This window comes from Barbus barbus, assembly GCF_936440315.1.
Source record: "Barbus barbus genome assembly, chromosome: 8".
Classification (NCBI taxonomy): Eukaryota; Metazoa; Chordata; class Actinopteri; order Cypriniformes; family Cyprinidae; genus Barbus; species Barbus barbus.
This window is the reverse complement of record NC_136736.1, coordinates 23,904,750-23,922,745: the sequence shown is the minus strand read 5'-3', so window position 1 is coordinate 23,922,745 and position 17,996 is coordinate 23,904,750. Positions and strand designations below refer to the sequence as shown.

Here is a 17,996-nt window from a genome sequence, read left to right as displayed (position 1 = left end):
CTTTGGCACTTTGTAGACAGGGAAATAAATAAGTGAACAAATTCCAGTCACATCTCGCGTATGAATTCGAGACAAATGCTACACTCAGCTGTAACTGTGGTACTAACTCAGACAGTGTGTGGTATTAATCGGTTTGGTCTCGGCTTTTAAGGTGGCGTTGCGTTTCAGAGTTGGTTTTGAAAACTGGATGTAATGAGATAACTGATTATTGTGAAATTAGAGAAGAGATTGCCTAAGAAAAAAGGTTTTTTGAGAGAATACATAAATTACTGTAACTATTCATTTTGATAAAATATTGGTGATAAGAAAATCACGTTCTGCCTTAAACTGTTGTGAGTTGTTATACAGGGTTATTCTGTTCTACAGGCTCGCTGGTCTAGGGGTATGAATCTCGCTTAGGGTGTGAAACCGGACGAGCCCTAGGTTTTGATTAATGCAACAGGTCAGAAATATAATATTAACTTTATAAATGACTGTGGAAGTCCTGGGGCCAGTTGCATAAACTTAGTTACTATGTTAAGCCTAATGAGTCTTATCTAGTCTAAACCTTTTATGCAGCTGACCACAGAACATCTAAATTTGTCAAGCAATTATGCTAAATTAAAAATCAAACACAATGACAACACATTTATACAAAATATTCACCATAAAAAGTTTATTGAATGATATATATTTAAATCTATATAATACAAAAAGTGTCTGAACAATTTGTATTAAATTCACAGTTTGATATAATGACACAGCATAATAAATTCCCTTTGAACTGTGAAAATATAAGTAATTTAGAAAAACCTAAAGATTCACATCTTTATAAAAACATATATTTGTTTTGGATTAAAAATATATCATAATCATGCTTTCTATAAATTGCCCGTTCATTAATTCCATTTAATTATATATATATATATATATATATATATATATATATATATATATATATATATATATATATATATATATATATATTTCCATTATCCTGTCTGATTAAATCATTTCTGTGATGTGTAGTACAGCTTTGCTGTGGTTTATACATCAGATCAACAAACCATCCTTTTTCTTTCTTTGACTCATCTCAATTGTTTCATTAAGGACTTTTTCCTTTCTTATGTAAGCTCCCCCTTGTTCTTTTCCTCCTTCAAAATATTCTTCAAAATTGCCCTTCAGTTGAGAAGAGAAAAACAGAAACTGGTCTGTTACAAACTGTTGAACCACTTTAAGAAAGAGAAAAATACGGAGATACAGCCCAAAGCTTAAAGCTATTCACGGACTCCCATTTACAGATATTTGCCATTTCAAATCTATTTTAAAGTGCACTGTTTCCATTTACACATTGCCCTTTACAAACATTTGTTCACAAAAAATGATTAGCAAAACCTACAAACAGAAAAACAAGAGTACACTCGTCCCTGCATATATCCATAATTACATAACAAATATCTCACAAACAAAGTGTTAGCAGACAATGTTACCCATAACCTAGATGAACTCACTCTAATAAAATAATGCCCCTTATTGAATGGTTCACCTTTATCACATTTCTCCACCTAAACACCCCTATAATATTTTATCCTTTTGAGCCTCGGACACTGGATTTGACAAAATAAAACACGACAACAAAATATTCAGGATTATATGAATATTCATGATTACACAAATTATTCAAATATGAATAATGGTGAGATTAAGCAAAATTAAGCTTTCTATAAGTCCTTGCAACTAACATGTATGCGCCGGATGATCAAGTGTTCAATTTTCAGACCAGCCTATTAACATTTAAGACACCGTTTTGACCTCTCACACTTACTTTCTACCTGTATTTTAAAAATGTATTTATGTAGGGTGAAATCATTACTATTATTTCATTACTAAATCGTAAATTGTGCTTGTGCATAGTTGCAAGAACTTACACAGTACATAGTACTTACAGTAATAAACTACAGTATTAATTCATGATTACAATTAATAAAACATGCCAATGTTTTACTAGATTAATAACAGGTCAGGTGCTCGAAAGCTACTTTTGGAACCAAAAACTTTTTGTCAAAACTTAACTCTTAAGAGTCAAAGTTTACACCTATAGGACGACAACTATAACGATAAAGATATAGTTCTAAATGTAAAAGAACAGAGTCCACAAAAATAACAATAACGCTACAGAGGAACAATATTGTTGGAATCACTTTCACAACAGTTTGTTTCAGCTTATGAAATCTACAATCGTTGAAAACAGAATCCATTCTTCTTTAAAGATTTTGATCTTGAGCATTTAAAGTGGCAGATGACTGCAATGCGTGCTTATAATAAACAGAACATTATTGTGCATTGGTGTGGACACTATTATAGTTATTGTTATCTAGTTATCTTTATAGTTATCATTCTTGGTGTAATCAAATAATCTCAGAAAATACATGAGGGTGTAAAACAAATTAGCTTTGGTCCTTACACCGAAACATGCTAAATACATATATAGGATCTGCGTATACACATTCATTTTTCCAAATAATATACAAAAAGAGAAAAATAAATTCACATTGTGCAGGTTTGACCCGAGCTGCATCTTAAAACAACATTAAATGTGTGAAACTGTCCAAGTTGTGTTTGTGTATATGTGTGTGACTGGCTACTGACATTCTGTAAATGTATTCTGCTTGTTTGTGTAGTGCTGTAACTGGCACAATGGGCCCTTTGACCTGCAGAGGGCAAAACAATGAGAGAGACGTGGATAGAAAGATAAGAGAGAGAGGGAGAGAGCTTGGTATCAAGAAAAAGACTTGGCATTCAATTTAGTCTATATAAGGGTCATATCCACAGCACTACTCCATATCCATAGTAATGGTGACAAAATCCACTTGGATACTAATTCTTTTCATGAAGTATGAGCTAGCCATCGTAAGATCCATCAACTCCACTCCTTTCTTCTAATACGCAACGCTTCCTGAACTGGAAGGGGACGGGAAACATAAAATGGCCCTTGGCGTCACTGAAGATGAAGCTCCCGTTGAGCAACGGCTTAATCAAAGGTGCAATTTCTGCTCCATTCATGTCTTGCAGTATTGAACTCACACCAGCAAGTGGCGCTTCTTGTGCAGGGAGAGGTGATCAGAGCGAGAGAAGGTGCGATCACAGTCAGGGCACTGGAACGGCTTTACACCCGTGTGCTTCCGAAAGTGACGGGTCAGCTCATCGGAGCGGGCAAACTTCCACGTACAGCCTTCCCACATGCACTTATATGGCTTTTCTCCTAAATGGTCACACAAAGAGATAAGAGCATTTAGAAGAGTATTTATTCATCCGCATGAACAGTATCAGAGTAAGAGTAAATGAGCATTTTCATCTTTATATGGGTTAAAAAGTATTTGATGATAAAAACATATGAAATATTCAGAAATCATTTAGCATTTAGAAATCCTTTGTAACATTATAAATGTGTTTAATGTCATATTTGATTCATTTAATATGTTCTGCTGAACAAGGACAAATAAATAAATCCTCCAAACTTTTAAATGATAGTGTATCACAGTTTCCACAAAAAAATAATCATTGATAATAAAAAATCTTTATTGAACAGCAAATCAGCATATTACAATGATTTCTGAAGGATCATGTAAAACTGAATACTGGAGTAATGGCTGCTGAAAATTCAGCTTTGCCATCACAGGAATAAAGTAATAATAACTGTTTAACAATATTTTTGATCAAATAAATGTAGCATAAAATACTTTTTTTTTTTCAAAAACACGTTTTCCCAAAAAACAAAAAAAAAGATGAAAAAAAATTGTCAATTAATTGTGTGTATTAACAAAAGTCTTTGCATGTATAGCCTATTTACCTGTATGCGTGCGTCTATGAGCTTTAAGGTGGGAGCTTTTGGTATAGACTTTATTGCAGCCATTGAAGTCACAGTGATGAATTCGACGCTTCTTCGATGGATCTGGAGACTCTACCTTTCGACGTACAATCACCGAGTGTGCGTTTCCTCTGTTAAAGACAAAAAATGAGTGTTTAAATTGCACCTCTTGATTTAACCACCAGGGGTCAGAACCATTGCATACAATCTACCTCAAAGCATAGCATGAATGGTACTGTTTCGTTGTAAGTTATCTGAGTTTTGTAAGTATTTATGACCTTAGCTCCACATTAGATTTTGTGTAATGTCAGAACACTTTTTTTGCTGCTGTCCCATGCTTCATTTATGATTTTTATCAGCAGTGCTTGTTAGCTAAAGGAAAAATCCTTATTACTGCTCACACTTAGGCCTTAACCCCAAGGAACTAAATTGGGCAACTCGTTCCGCACCATTTGTGCTACGGACATGAATAATACATCTAACTGTGCAGCTTGTTGAGTAAAGGCTGGCACTTTCTAAGTGGCTTACGATTTCAGACTTGCAGACAATAAACCAGTTGAAAAAAACTCCCATGCATTTACTAAACAGGAACAGGCCATTAAACCTTTCCATATACCTTACCCTCCCTGTCTATTTCAGCTACATATTTCCAGTCTTATTCTCCCACTTTCTAACCTTTGTTCCTAAAAGTAGCTGTTTTTTGGCACCGCACCCAATATAAAATGATCATTCTACTTTCCTCCTCCCTTCCTTTCTAAATCAAACGCTTTCTCCTCCTGTCCTCATAAAAACTGCTCCTTTCTCTGAAAAAAGTACTTTTTTCCTTTTAGTCACACAGTATGTCCATAACCGATGACACTCAACTCACTGGAAAACATCACACATACACATCCACTGTTAAAGTGCACTAAAAAAACATGCATAAAACAAGATGTCTAAACTCTGAACCATGCACTCGTATGAGCTGAAGCGTTCTACCCCATGAGGGTTTGAAAATACTTGGAGACACGCTGTCTCTGAAATGCATGCTGGGGGATTTTATCAGACACGCAGCAAGAGACATCAGATACAGAAATATATGTTTTACACCACACACACACACACACACACACACATACTTGTGATTGAAAGAGAACTGTAGACCAAATGTACTTTAAATGATAGATAGATAGATAGATAGATAGATAGATAGATAGATAGATAGATAGATAGATAGATAGATAGATAGATAGATAGATAGATAGATAGATAGATAGATAGATAGATAGATAGATAGATAGATAGATAGATAGATAGATAGATAGTGTACAGTATGAGTAGCATTGGTTACTGTGCCTAATTACAGGTTTCTGTGTGGAACCCAGTAGGATGTTTTTACAAACAGATGAACAGTGAAAAAAAAGTATGTAAAAACATGCGACACAACCCATGACAAGCTCTGACCTGTCTCACAAAGAAACACACAGTCGCATGCACATACACATACACAATCTTATCTCATTTAACCAACTTGTTCTTATTTGTAAGACTTTTTTGTTATGAACGTGCATGCACAAGTGTTAGCTGTGATCATGCAAAATAAAATAAATGGTGATATAATGAAGAACAAATTGAGCATAATGTGTGTGTTTGAGGGCTCAGTACTCACTCATAACTCAGTGGGACAGTAATGATGGGTGAGGTTATTTCCTGGCTGTGGGAATCCTGAGCGTGGTCAGGGTGGGGTTCAGATTTGATTGGCTTGAGGAGCTCATGGTTGTCTAGGGGATACTCTGACTTCATTTTAGGGACTGAAGACAAGAGAAAGGAGACAAATCAATCAACCACTCAAAAAAAATATGTAAGGCTATATTATTACAACGGTCACCCATCTTCTCATCGGTAGAGAGTGAAAGCATGTGTTCGGCAATGTGTTGTTTGCTTAATGTGCAAATGTGAATAATGTGCATGTGTGGGTAACACTTTACAATAAAGGTGCATTAATAATCATGTACCAATACCTAAATTAATGCTTACTTCAACATGAACTCAGGATTAGCTAATCGAGTTCTATCATCTGAATTCATGCATATTTCTGCATAAGGATGGCAATTTTAGTGCATGCTAATTAATATTTTAGATAATGATTTGCAAGAGCATCATTGTTATGATTTTACTTCAAGATGCACGTCATTACTAACTCATTCTTAAAGGGATAGTTCACCCAAAAATTCAAATTCAGTCATTAATTACTCGTGACATTACACATGTCATTCTAAACCTACAAGAACCCGGGTTACCCGGGTCTAAACCTCAATTCGAACCCGGGTCTCTCACACCAAAGGCATGTGTCTTATCCACTGCGCCATCACCACCCCTTGGAACCACCAAGTTCAAAGCCGGGAAAGGTAGCAAGGACATAAAATAGTCCTCATGACATCAGTGGTTCACCCTTAATTTTATGAAGCTATGAGAATACTTTTTCTGCACAAAGAAAACAAAAATAATGACTTTATTCAACAATTTCTTCTATTCCGTGTCAGTCTTCTATGTGCGTTCACAACAGTACCACTATGCATGTATGGCACTGTCGTGAATGCGTGTTGAACATCTATCAAGCAACTATCAAACATGCTTACACTGTTTGTGGTTAGCAGGATCCTCAGGTGTGACGGGTGATATCATGATGGTGGGAGACAGGTGTAGGGGGGGAGTGTAGAGCACAGGTAACGACTGCAGCATAGAAAGCACTGGTACAATAGGTGTCAAAACCTGCATCAGAAAAACAAACACAGATGGATTATGACACAAGAAATGTCAATTGGTCTCTAAGTTTTAGATAAGATATCACAGGAATTATTTCTATGATATAGTCTATTGTTCAAAGGTTATTTTTTGTGTGATATACTTTTATTTAGCAAGGATGCATTAAATTAATCAAAAGTGACAGTAAAGCCTTTAACATTACAACATTTCTGTTTCAAATAAATGCTGTTATTTTGAAGTTTCTATTCACCAAAGAATTATGAAAAAATGTATCACAGCTAATATTAAGCAACACAACTGTTTTTAACATTCATAATAATAAGAAATGTTTCTTGAGCACCAAATCAGCATATTAAAAGGATTTCTGAAGGATCAAGTGACACTGACAACTACTTTGCCATCATAGGAATAAATTACACTTAAAATATATACAATACAAAAAAATTCAATTGTAATAATATTTCATAATATTACTGTGTTTTACTGTATTTTTGATTAAATATTTGCAGTCTTGGTGAGCATACAGTAAGTACAGTAAAACTTAAAAACATTAAAAAAATCTTACAAGCCCAAACAATATTTTATGCTTGTGTCTGCATGTTAGTCACACTACAAAACTATTATTTGATGAACAAATGTTTTTCAAGTATTAATAAGCAGTAAAGCATTAAAATATTTTATAAAAAAATAACAATAAAATTAGTGCTGTCAAATGATTAATCGCGATTAATCGCATCCAAAACAAAAGTTTTTGTTTACATAATATATGTGTGTGCACTGTGTATATTTATTATGTATACAGTGGTGTGAAAAAGTGTTGGCCCCCTTCCTGATTTGTTATTTTTTTGCATGTTTGTCACACTTTAATGTTTCAGATCATCAAACAAATTTAAATATTAATCAAAGATAACACAAGTAAACACAACATGCAGTTTTTAAATAAAGGGTTTTTTTTTTAATGAAGGGAAAACTAAATCCAAACCCACATGATCCTGTTAAAACATAACTGTGGTTTATCACACCTGAGTTCAGTTTCTCTAGCCACACCCAGGCCTGATTACTGCCACACCTGTTCGCAATCAAGAAATCACTTAAATAGGACCTGCCTGACAAAGTGAAGTAGACCAAAAGATCCTCAAAAGCTACACATCATGTTGAGATCCAAAGAAATTCAGGAACAAATGAGAAAGAAAGTAATTGAGATCTATCAGTCTGGAAAAGGTTATAAAGCCATTTCTAAAGCTTTGGGACTCCAGCGAACCACAGTGAGAGCCATTATCCACAAATGGTGAAAACATGGAACAGTGGTGAACCTTCCCAGGAGTGGCCGGCCGACCAAAATTACCCCAAGAGCGCAGCGATGACTCATCCAAGAGGTCACAAAAGACCCCACAACAACATCTAAAGAACTGCAGGCCTCACTTGCCTCAGTTAAGGTCCGTGTTCATGACTCCACCATAAGAAAGAGACTGGGCAAAAATGGCCTGCATGGCAGAGTTCCAAGATGAAAACCGCTGCTGAGCAAAAAGAACATAAAGACTCATCTCAGTTTTGCCAGAAAACATCTTGATGATCCCCAAGACTTTTGGGAAAATACTCTGTGGACTGACGAGACTAAAGTTGAACTTTTTGGAAGGTGTGTGTCCCATTACATCTGGTGTAAAAGTAACACAGCATTTCAGAAAAAGAACATCATACCAACAGTAAAATATGGTGGTAGTGTGATGGTCTGGGGCTGTTTTGCTGCTTCAGGACCTGGAAGACTTGCTGTGATAAATGGAACCATGAATTCAGCTGTCTACCAAAAATCCTGAAGGACAATGTCCGGCCATCTGTCCGTGACCTCAAGCTGAAGCGAACTTGGGTTCTACAGCAGGACAATGATCCAAAACACACCAGCAAATCCACCTCTGAATGGCTGAAGAAAAACAAAATGAAGACTTTGGAGTGGCCTAGTCAAAGTCCTGACCTGAATCCTATTGAGATGCTGTGGCATGACCTTAAAAAGGCAAATTTTTAAGGTTTACAACAATTCTGCCAAGATGAGTGGGCCTCCACAGCGCTGTAACAGACTCATTGCAAGTTATCGCAAACGCTTGATTGCAGTTGTTGCTGCTAAGGGTGGCCCAACCAGTTATTAGGTTTAGGGGGCAAGCACTTTCTCACTCAGGGCCATGTGGGTTTGGATTTTGTTTTCCCTTCATAATAAAAAACCCTTCATTTAAAAACTGCATGTTGTGTTTACTTGTGTTATCTTTGATTAATATTTAAATTTGTTTGATGATCTGAAACATTAAAGTGTGACAAACATATAAAAAAATCAGGACCAACAGTTTTTCACACCACTGTATATAAATACACACACATGTATGTATACATTTAAAAAATATATTTTTTTATATTTTAAATATTTATATATAATGTAAATAATATGAATATATACATGTAAATATTTTCTAAATATATACTGTATAGGTGTGTATTTATTAGTGCTGTCAAATGATTAATTGTGATTAATCGCATCAAAAATAAATAAAAATGTTTATGTAATATGTGTGTACTTTGTATATTTATTATGTATATAGAAATAAACACACAGTGTATATTTTGAAAATATTTACACGCATTTAAACATATATTTATATAATTTATATTACATATAAATATAACATTTTTCTTAAATATATACATTCGTGTGTGTATTTATATATACATAATAAATGTACACAGTACACACACATATATTATGTAAAAAAATAGATATTTTGGATGTGATTAATCACGATTAATCGTTTGACAGCACTAAATAAAAACTATTTAAATCCAAATTTAAAAATAAGCTTATAATAAAAGACGTGTACTGAAGCCACTGTCCATAAAAAGGGTCATACAGTATGTGACCTAACTAATAAGAGTAGAAATGTATAAATACCATGTTTTCTGCTGATGTACACTGGATTACCATTTAAACACCATTGAATGGGAAAATGGTAATCATTCAGTACCATAGTATCACCACAGCATATTTTCTGTAAGGCATCACCACTATTCTTACCGGAGGAATAGGAAGACCCAGTGGTGGGGTCAGCTGCCTTGTCTGAGATGACCTGGAAGTGCTTCCTGTTACAGAACCTGAGCCGGAGCCGGGGCGAGGACATGATACCAGACTGGAGCTCTCATAAGGGGATGGTGGAGTGGCTCTGGGAGATGACGATGACAGAGATGAGGATGAGGATGAGGATCTTTTGCTGACGGATAAATCGACAGGTTCGTTCTGGGAGTGATGGACATCCTGGGACAGAGGGTATGTGTGAGGGGGGCTCATGTAGGAGTAGTGTGCATGGTGGTAGGGAGGAGAGTATGGGTGAGCTGTGAAAGTAGGGACCATGGAAGGTGAAAATCCGACTCCATATGCCTCAGGTGCAGGTTTAATCAGGTAAGCGGAGTAAGTCAGTGACTGAGAGAGAGAGAAAGAGAGAGAGAGATGTTAAACACGCTGTGAACTTGCTAGCAAATTTACACATTCACATGTGCATAATTACACAAGCACTCATATAAAGCAGCTGCGCTGAGCAGCAGTTGAGTCTGGGGACTATAAACCGACAAAAAGACTAACTTTGAACGACTGAGTATGAGCCAAATTCGACATCCCACCCCATATAAACTCCTAACCTAATAAGAAAGGAATGCATGTCCATCTGCAGCTAGAGGAAGGGAGAAAAAAAGAGCAAGTAGGCCTACGAGATGAATTTTAGAGATACATTTTGTAAGAGCCTAATAATATACTCATGCGATTCAAAAATATCCATATTAGTCTCTATAAATGTGTCTTGTGTTATTATAAAGAATTGAAGGATTGCACATGGATACTGCACTTAAACAAACAAACCTATGTCCCAATAAGACCAGGGTGCTCAGATGGCCATGTGCCAGGCGGCTCATTGTGTGTTAGTTGGTAAGGCAGGTTTGTTATTGGAAACGGAAAGTGAAGCATTGTTTTCTTTAAAATCACATAAACCGGATGCAAAGAACTAGACAAGTATCAGGAAGGTGGAGGAACCTTTCAGATTAGTCCAAAACAACATATTTTGGCTAAAAGGCTTTAATAAGGTTACACGCTATATTGAATTTAACAAGGCTTTTGAGGGTTTCAATGTCACGCACATTATAAAGGTCCTAGATCGTGTCTACTACGAGGTTTTTTTTTTTCAGAAAGGCATTTCATCCGCTGAACAATCGATATGTTGTTATACAACAGTACAATCCAATGAAAGATCTTTACTATTCCACACAGCCTCGTTTTCATTCCTGTCAAAAATTCAATATGGTACTACCCTGACTAATGTCTGTACACTAAAAAATATGATGTAAAAAAAATGTCACTGTTAGTAGGCTATATTTAACACATAATTTCGAAGAACATATAGAATTAAACACAATTTTGAAACAAATATTTTCTTATAAAACTTTGATCCTGTGTAGAAGGGATCTCTGCAAAAACCTTCCAACATACCAACCTTTTCTTTACAACCAATTTATTTAAGAATATTTACCCTAAAACTGTACTCACCATGTCTGGCTTTATTGGGTCATTGGCTGTCACCGCTGGAATTCTGGAAAATACAGAGAAAAAACAGTAGTATATCAGTTAGTAACAGAAAAGTTCCACATTAGAGACATGTCGTGAGCCATCAGGAAGTCATTCTTCATTCCAAGCACACAGAAGCAGAGAATCATGCGAGAGGTGCTGAAACACTATTCACTTAAATTACAGGGGAAGTTAGAATGCCCAGGGCGATGAACGCTGTTTGTGAGTGTCCATAAGATTGCAACACTATTAGACAGTTTTTCCACCTGACCCACTTACCCAGTGATCTTGGGAAACAGAAAGGCCACATTATAGTACTACAACTAAATGCTACAATTTCAACCGTTGATAATGATTCATTCCCTGATCTTAGTGTGTTTCTTCAACATGGGCTTTTTGTCTCAGTTGTTTTTCTGTTTTTTTGTATTACCTAACTGATAACTTTCCTCCTTTGTGTTAAATGTTAAGTGACGGTAACATTAAAAATGTAAAATGTATTTCTTCTTTCTTTCATTTATTTATTTATTTAAATAAAGTTTTTGAAAGAAATCTCTTATGCTCACCAAGGCTGTCTTTATTTAATCAAAATTACAGTAAAATAATATTTTGGAATATTATGTCAATTTAAAATAAAATATAAAAAAATAAACATTTGAATATATTTACCATTTTTATGAGATAATAGATATATTTACTGTCACTTGTGCTCAATTAAATGTGAATAAAATGACTGATTTCTTGAAACTTTTGAATGTTAGCGTTTATAAATAAATGCAATTTTCATGTTATATAGGCCTAAACAATATAAAGCATTGTAAACTATAATATTCTGACTAAACACAATTTTATTTTGTGAAAATATACCAATTTTTCAAATGAGTCAAATAAAATAAATCATTTTACACAACTTATCACTGTCAGATCATAATTTCAACCACAATGCGAAGTTCATGTATTCAAAGCATGACATTAACAAAGAAAATTCAAACAAGTCAACAAGTAAATATCCACCACAGAATGCTATTAAACCAACAATTCATCATTTTAGATGTGACAGAAATATTTACATGCCCGTATTGTTTGATATTGTAAGAATAGAAATTAAACTAGTAAGAGTGTGAGAAGTGTATTCTAAGAGAGTTTTAAGCTCAAAAAGTGTCAATAGTAGAAGAATAACACAGCTAACATGTCTACAATGCACAAAGGAAGCTTAAAGCAAAAGATGAAAGGTCTACAGCAGTACCAGCTCATCAGATATCTTAGATATGATCATATGGTCTTACGAACACAAAAGAGACAAATATGTTTTGCTGTTTGATCTGTCTGTGTTTTGTTTGAGCCCACAAAGCCTGACAGAAAGATGCAGGTGCTACAGTCTATAGGTACAGTACTACAGGTGCTATAGGTGCTGATCAATTTTTATTTCCAAAAGGCAAGTTAAAGTAAAAATGACCAAGGACTTTATTTTCATTGGAATTGGTGGAGTGCATGGACTCAAAGCAGGAATGGCATGCGGGACACTTCACCAGTGAGCCATGAGACTCAATGATATGTGAGCACTTTTACAGTCCAAAGTCTGAGAGACAGAGAAAGAAAGAGAGAAAGAGAGAGGTGAATGTAAAGTCTCTTTTTACAATCATTAACCCAGGGTGGTGCTGTTAACACACACACACACACACACACACACACACACACACGCACAGACAGAACAATCTATACTAGGTCCACTGTGGGTTAACAAAACAACATACTGAAGTGTACACACAAACACAGACATACTCATCCAAACCTGAAACCAACAGTATACAATTCCATACCAATAAAGAGACACACCAAAACACAAGACAAGTCACAACAGATGAGTTAAACACCATTAAAGACCTCAGTTTGAGTGCAAGGTTTTGTAACTAGACTCTGACTTAATGTCTGTAGAGTTTTAAATGAATAGTTTAGCCAATAATGAAAGATCTACCATCATTTATTCAGTCACGTTAAGCCTGTATGACTTTCTTTCTTCCATTAAGCACAAAAAGCACAAAAAGTTTAGCAGAATGTACAGGCTGTTCTTTTCCATAGAGTGAAAGTGAATACTGTGCTACCGAGCTACAAAAGGGACAAAAATGCATCATATTTCTTTCATATTTCATTCAGAATTCCACACCTGCAACCATATAGGACACCCACATAAGACAAGCGTTTTGAAAAATAGATGGATGGATCATATTTTGCGTTCTGCGGAAAACAAAAACGAAAGGGTGAGAATTTTTATTATTGGTTGAACTAACCTCATATTTAGAAAACTGCATGAGCTGAACCCTATTTAATATTATGATGAAAATAAGGGTTATGTTTGTTTGTCAGGCCCTTGTAAGAAAGGCCTCTATCTACACCACAGTTGGTGGTCAGTAAGATTTTTTTTTTTTTTTTTTAAGTCTCTTAGACTCATCAGACCTGCATTTATTTTATATAGTAAAGCATTTTAAAATAATTGATTCTTGTGATGGCAAAGATGAATATATTAGCAGTCTTTAGTGTCACATGATCCATCGGAAATCATTCTAATATGCTCATTTGGTGCTTAAGAAACACTTATTATTATCGTTGAGAACATTTCTGCTTAAAATTACTTCATATTTTTGTGTATTTATTTCAAGATACTTTGATGTCTTTGCTGTCACTTTTGATCAATTTAATGCATTTTTGCTGAATAAAAGTATTAATTTCTTAGAAAAAAATAAACTGACCCCTGAGTTTTAAAAAGTAGTGTATACTAATGACTTTAACTTCATCAAAGACAAAAGTCTGCTCAGCTCCTTAGGAAATCTAAGTCAAACAAACAGTCCTTTTCCAAATGAGAGACATTTTTTAGATATCGCCATCAGAGTTGTTGCACATGGACAGACCTCAATAAGCAAAAGTAAACACTGTTTTGAATTTTTCTATTTGGATTTTGTCATGTTTTTCTTTTCTCTATCATAAGACAATATGATAAGGTGAAGTAAAGAGAAGAGTTCAAAACTGTCCTCCGGGCCTCCAGGTCCAATCTGCTGAGTTTAGCTCCAACCCTGATCAAACTCACCTACCTGTGATTTTCTAATGATCTTGAAGACTCTGATTAGCATGCTCAGGTGTGTTTGATTAGAGCTAAACTCTGCAGGAGTGGGCCAGATTTGAGGATCCCTGCGTTACATTAATCATTAAGCCTTTCACTGCTAACAACAACAAAACACACACACACATCAATTAAACTTTACAATCCCATAAAATTAAAGAGAAGTTAGCACATGCTTCACTGGATGTGTTTAGTATGGAGAGACTGCAGTACCAACCAGCACAAGACTTCATAACACATCAAATACCAATAATTACCGTTCTCTGAGCAATTCAATTAAGGTGTTAATTTAATTGAATTGTAATACTTAATTTTACTATAACTATAGTCTTTGAAAGTTAATAAATCAATCTGTTTCTATCCTCTGTCTCTCTGTTATAATAACTGAAAATAAATATTTAGAAATAAAATTAGTATTTTAAAAGATCTTTTGAATCACACATTAATAGCTTTATACTGTATGTTAACAAGGTTAAAGCTCTTAAACGCTGTGGCTAAGGTTAATATTTCCAAGTATCTTTAGGTTTTAGTGTCATTATTCTTTTTCTTGAATGCTGTGGTGTGTGTTTAACCTCAGGAGGTGTGAAAGAGTAGTTGAGACTGTTTGAAGAACTTATACCTTATAAATTACACAAGCAGACCGGTGCAGACTGGTGAAGTATGCAAATCCATTAAGGCATAAACACACTCAAAACCACAGAATGCCAGTGTTACGCTCTAATGCAGTTTCCTAGTGGAGAGAAACCGTTTGCTGACATGGAGAAAATGTGAAGACCAAAATTACAAAATGCAGAATCTAATAGCAAACCCATGTAAAACCAAAAACCAAACTGAACAGCACTGGTTCAATGCACACAACCACCGCTCTCAGATAACAGGTCTTCAGCCAGGTGCCAGGTGTCTGAGAGATGCATGAGATCTGAGATTGAATGGGATGATCACAATGTGAAAAACTTTACAGATAGGCTTCTATCGGACTGAAAGGTAGGAAAAAATTTAGACTGAAATTTAGGCTGAAGACCAAATTTAGCAAGAAGGCCGCAGCGTGTTTGTTATTGTTTCCACAGTGAACACATAGAGAAGCTCTGCTACATGGTGGCCATAGTTTCCCTTCTGGCCTTTCCTGAAACTAAAGAAAAAGAGAAAGAGACACATGGAGAAAGAGAGAGAGACGCTGAGAATTTTAACAATGGTATGCGGCTCTGAAAATGATCCTCTTTTGTAGTGGAGTGTTTGTGTGTGTATTGAGATAAGATCAGAGTATTGATCCAAGGAAAGAGTCGTGTGAGTGGGTGGAGGGTCTAGGCATATGTGTGTGTGTGTGTGTGTGTGTGTGTGTGTGTGTGTACTCCCCCTAGGCAGCCTCCCCTCAAATGCTGAAAACAGGAAAAGAGGCTCCATGTGCCAGAAGGAATGTCTGACGCAAACCTCAGCCTTGAAACAAAGCTCAGAATACAACAGCCTTACTGACCCTGGGACTTAAATCATTTGAATGAATAATCCAAGTGACCATATAAGATCAGTAGTGCATGCACATTATGTATAATATATAAATCAAGGTGTTATGATGTTTCTAACTCTCTGAATGTACATTAACTGAAGACCTGCTAAGCATTTAATGCAACACTGTTTGTTAACATTTAAACTTATTATAAAGTGTTGCCGAACTCAGAAATGTGACAAATGTTTAGTTAAAAAATCCAAATTAGCCAAAGGTACATGCCAACATGATCCTGCACACATGTTCCTACACAGAGTGTTTAATTTGCATAAAAATTATATTTGCATATAAGCTCTAGCACTGATCATAAACTGAGTGAGAGACTAGAAATCCTGTTAATGCTGATACAATATTCAAGTTTAAGTCAATCCATACAACTACAGTAGTGCCACTACCAGTTCATGTCAATGATTTAAAAAAAAGTGCCAAAAGTGTAATATTAATAAAACTAAAAATAGTCCAAACAAACAGACGTCAATAACAGTCCTTGTTATTTTAAAGTTGTTCAAAAATACAATTTAAATGCAATTCGGGTAATGTATTGAATTCACATCTTCTTTGAAGGACATCCTTCCTAATTTATTTAGGCCTAATTTTGACTTTGTGATATTGATAATAAACATATCTAGGTGGTGTACCTGTCCAAGGATCTTTTAATAAATAAATAAATAAATAAATAAAGTAAAGTTTTGTATAAAAGGTATGTGTTATTCAAATTAAGTTACCCCTAGAAAACGTATTAATATAAAGACTGAATTAATGTCTGAATGTTTATAAAACGTTTATAAATTATAATGATTATGCTTTGTACAATCACGTATTTTCAATATTTTGGAACACTTGCCATTAAATTCATATTTGCATGAGGAAAAATCTGTTTACCTTTTTTCATATAAACATAAAAACAAAGAAGACATTTCTGATAACTTGAGACACGCTAAACTAGATTCTTAAAATAAAGTTATAATCTCGGACATCCTTATTTGACATTAACATCTGTCAAAAGTAGGCAACTGTAGAAAAGTGTCTTAGCTATATTGTGTGAAATTAAAAATATTATATAAATATTATTTAGTCTATTTATTTAAATAAAAGATTGACTAAAATGTTATTATTCGACTAAAATAACTACAACAGGACGGTTTGGTTTTGCTTATTTTACGCCAGACTGTGCTATTTAATGAATACAGTAACTTACTTGTCAGTAAATATTCCTCAAATGAAAAGCGCGCCGTTATGAAGGACCGCAGACGACAGCAACAACCCTGACCACGATGGCATGAAACACATCCAAATGACACACTAGCATTTAGGCTGACGCCGAAAAAACTTCCCCGAGAGTTACGAAACAACTTCTTGTCCAAGTGTTTAAAGTGTCCTGAGTGAATTGAGCGTGTATCACATGATTAGGGCCGGGCGCTCGCGGGAGGCGAGGGTGGGGATACACTACGCTCAAGAGGAGGCAGAACAGAAGAGAATGGGCTGGGTGTGTGTGCCTGCCTGCCTCTCCCTCTCCACCCTTTCCTTCCTTCTCAGTTTGTCTCGCTCTATCCTTTCCTGACAAGACACGCCTTACAGAGTTTCAAAGATCTAACAAGCGTTGATAAAGGTCGACTGGTTCTATAACAATGGGTGAAGACAAATGACTTGCATAATTTACAAATCATACAATTTTGTTGTTTAATGTTTGATCATAAAACATGAAGCATGCTGAGGGCAAAAGGGCCCATTGTAAATATTATATTCAAATAAGTTCATGATTTACATCCTACTGGACAAAAGTATGAAATAAATGTTTTTGACAGAAGTCTCTTTAATGCTCACAAAGGCCGCATTGATCAAATAAAAACTGTAATATTGTTAAATGTTATTACAATTTAAAGAAATGTTTTCTATTTTAATATATTTTAAAATGTAATTTAGTCTTCAGTGTCACAATGATCCTTCTGATATGCTGATTTGGTGCTCAGTTATTATTGACGCTCAAATATTAATAACTAGACTAATAATGATTTCCAATATTTTTATGCTTTTTTTCAGGATTCGCTGATGAATATAACAATTTATTTAAAACAGAAATTCTTTAACATTTCAATCTTTACTGACACTTTTGATTAATTTAATGCATCTTTGCTGATTTTTTTTTTTTCTTTTTTTATCTTAATCACTTCAAAGTTTTGTGTATTAGTGTATTATGGTTTAT

General features: G+C 35.0%; 1 protein-coding gene across 1 annotated transcript; it reads right to left on the bottom strand.

Annotated features, from left to right (window-relative positions):
• Nucleotides 1-2,914: 2,914 nt before the first annotated feature.
• On the bottom strand, nucleotides 2,915-11,223 carry LOC306873370 (Krueppel-like factor 3). Its single transcript, XM_079422620.1, has 6 exons — nucleotides 11,163-11,223; nucleotides 9,648-10,049; nucleotides 6,466-6,598; nucleotides 5,496-5,637; nucleotides 3,830-3,978; nucleotides 2,915-3,241 (listed from the first exon to the last, which is right to left on the bottom strand). The coding sequence occupies exons 1-6, from the start codon at nucleotides 11,163-11,165 to the stop codon at nucleotides 3,060-3,062; spliced, it is 1,011 nt and encodes a 336-aa protein (XP_079278746.1). The 5' UTR covers nucleotides 11,166-11,223; the 3' UTR covers nucleotides 2,915-3,059.
• Between the last annotated feature and the right edge of the window lie 6,773 nt (nucleotides 11,224-17,996).

Coding starts and splice junctions, on each gene's coding strand:
- LOC306873370 (XM_079422620.1), bottom strand. Junction 5,638..6,465: donor TCCTGCTAACCACAAACAGT/GTAAGCATGTTT, acceptor TCTTGTCTTCAG/TCCCTAAAATGAAGTCAGAG. Junction 3,242..3,829: donor TCATAGACGCACGCATACAG/GTAAATAGGCTA, acceptor GTGACCATTTAG/GAGAAAAGCCATATAAGTGC.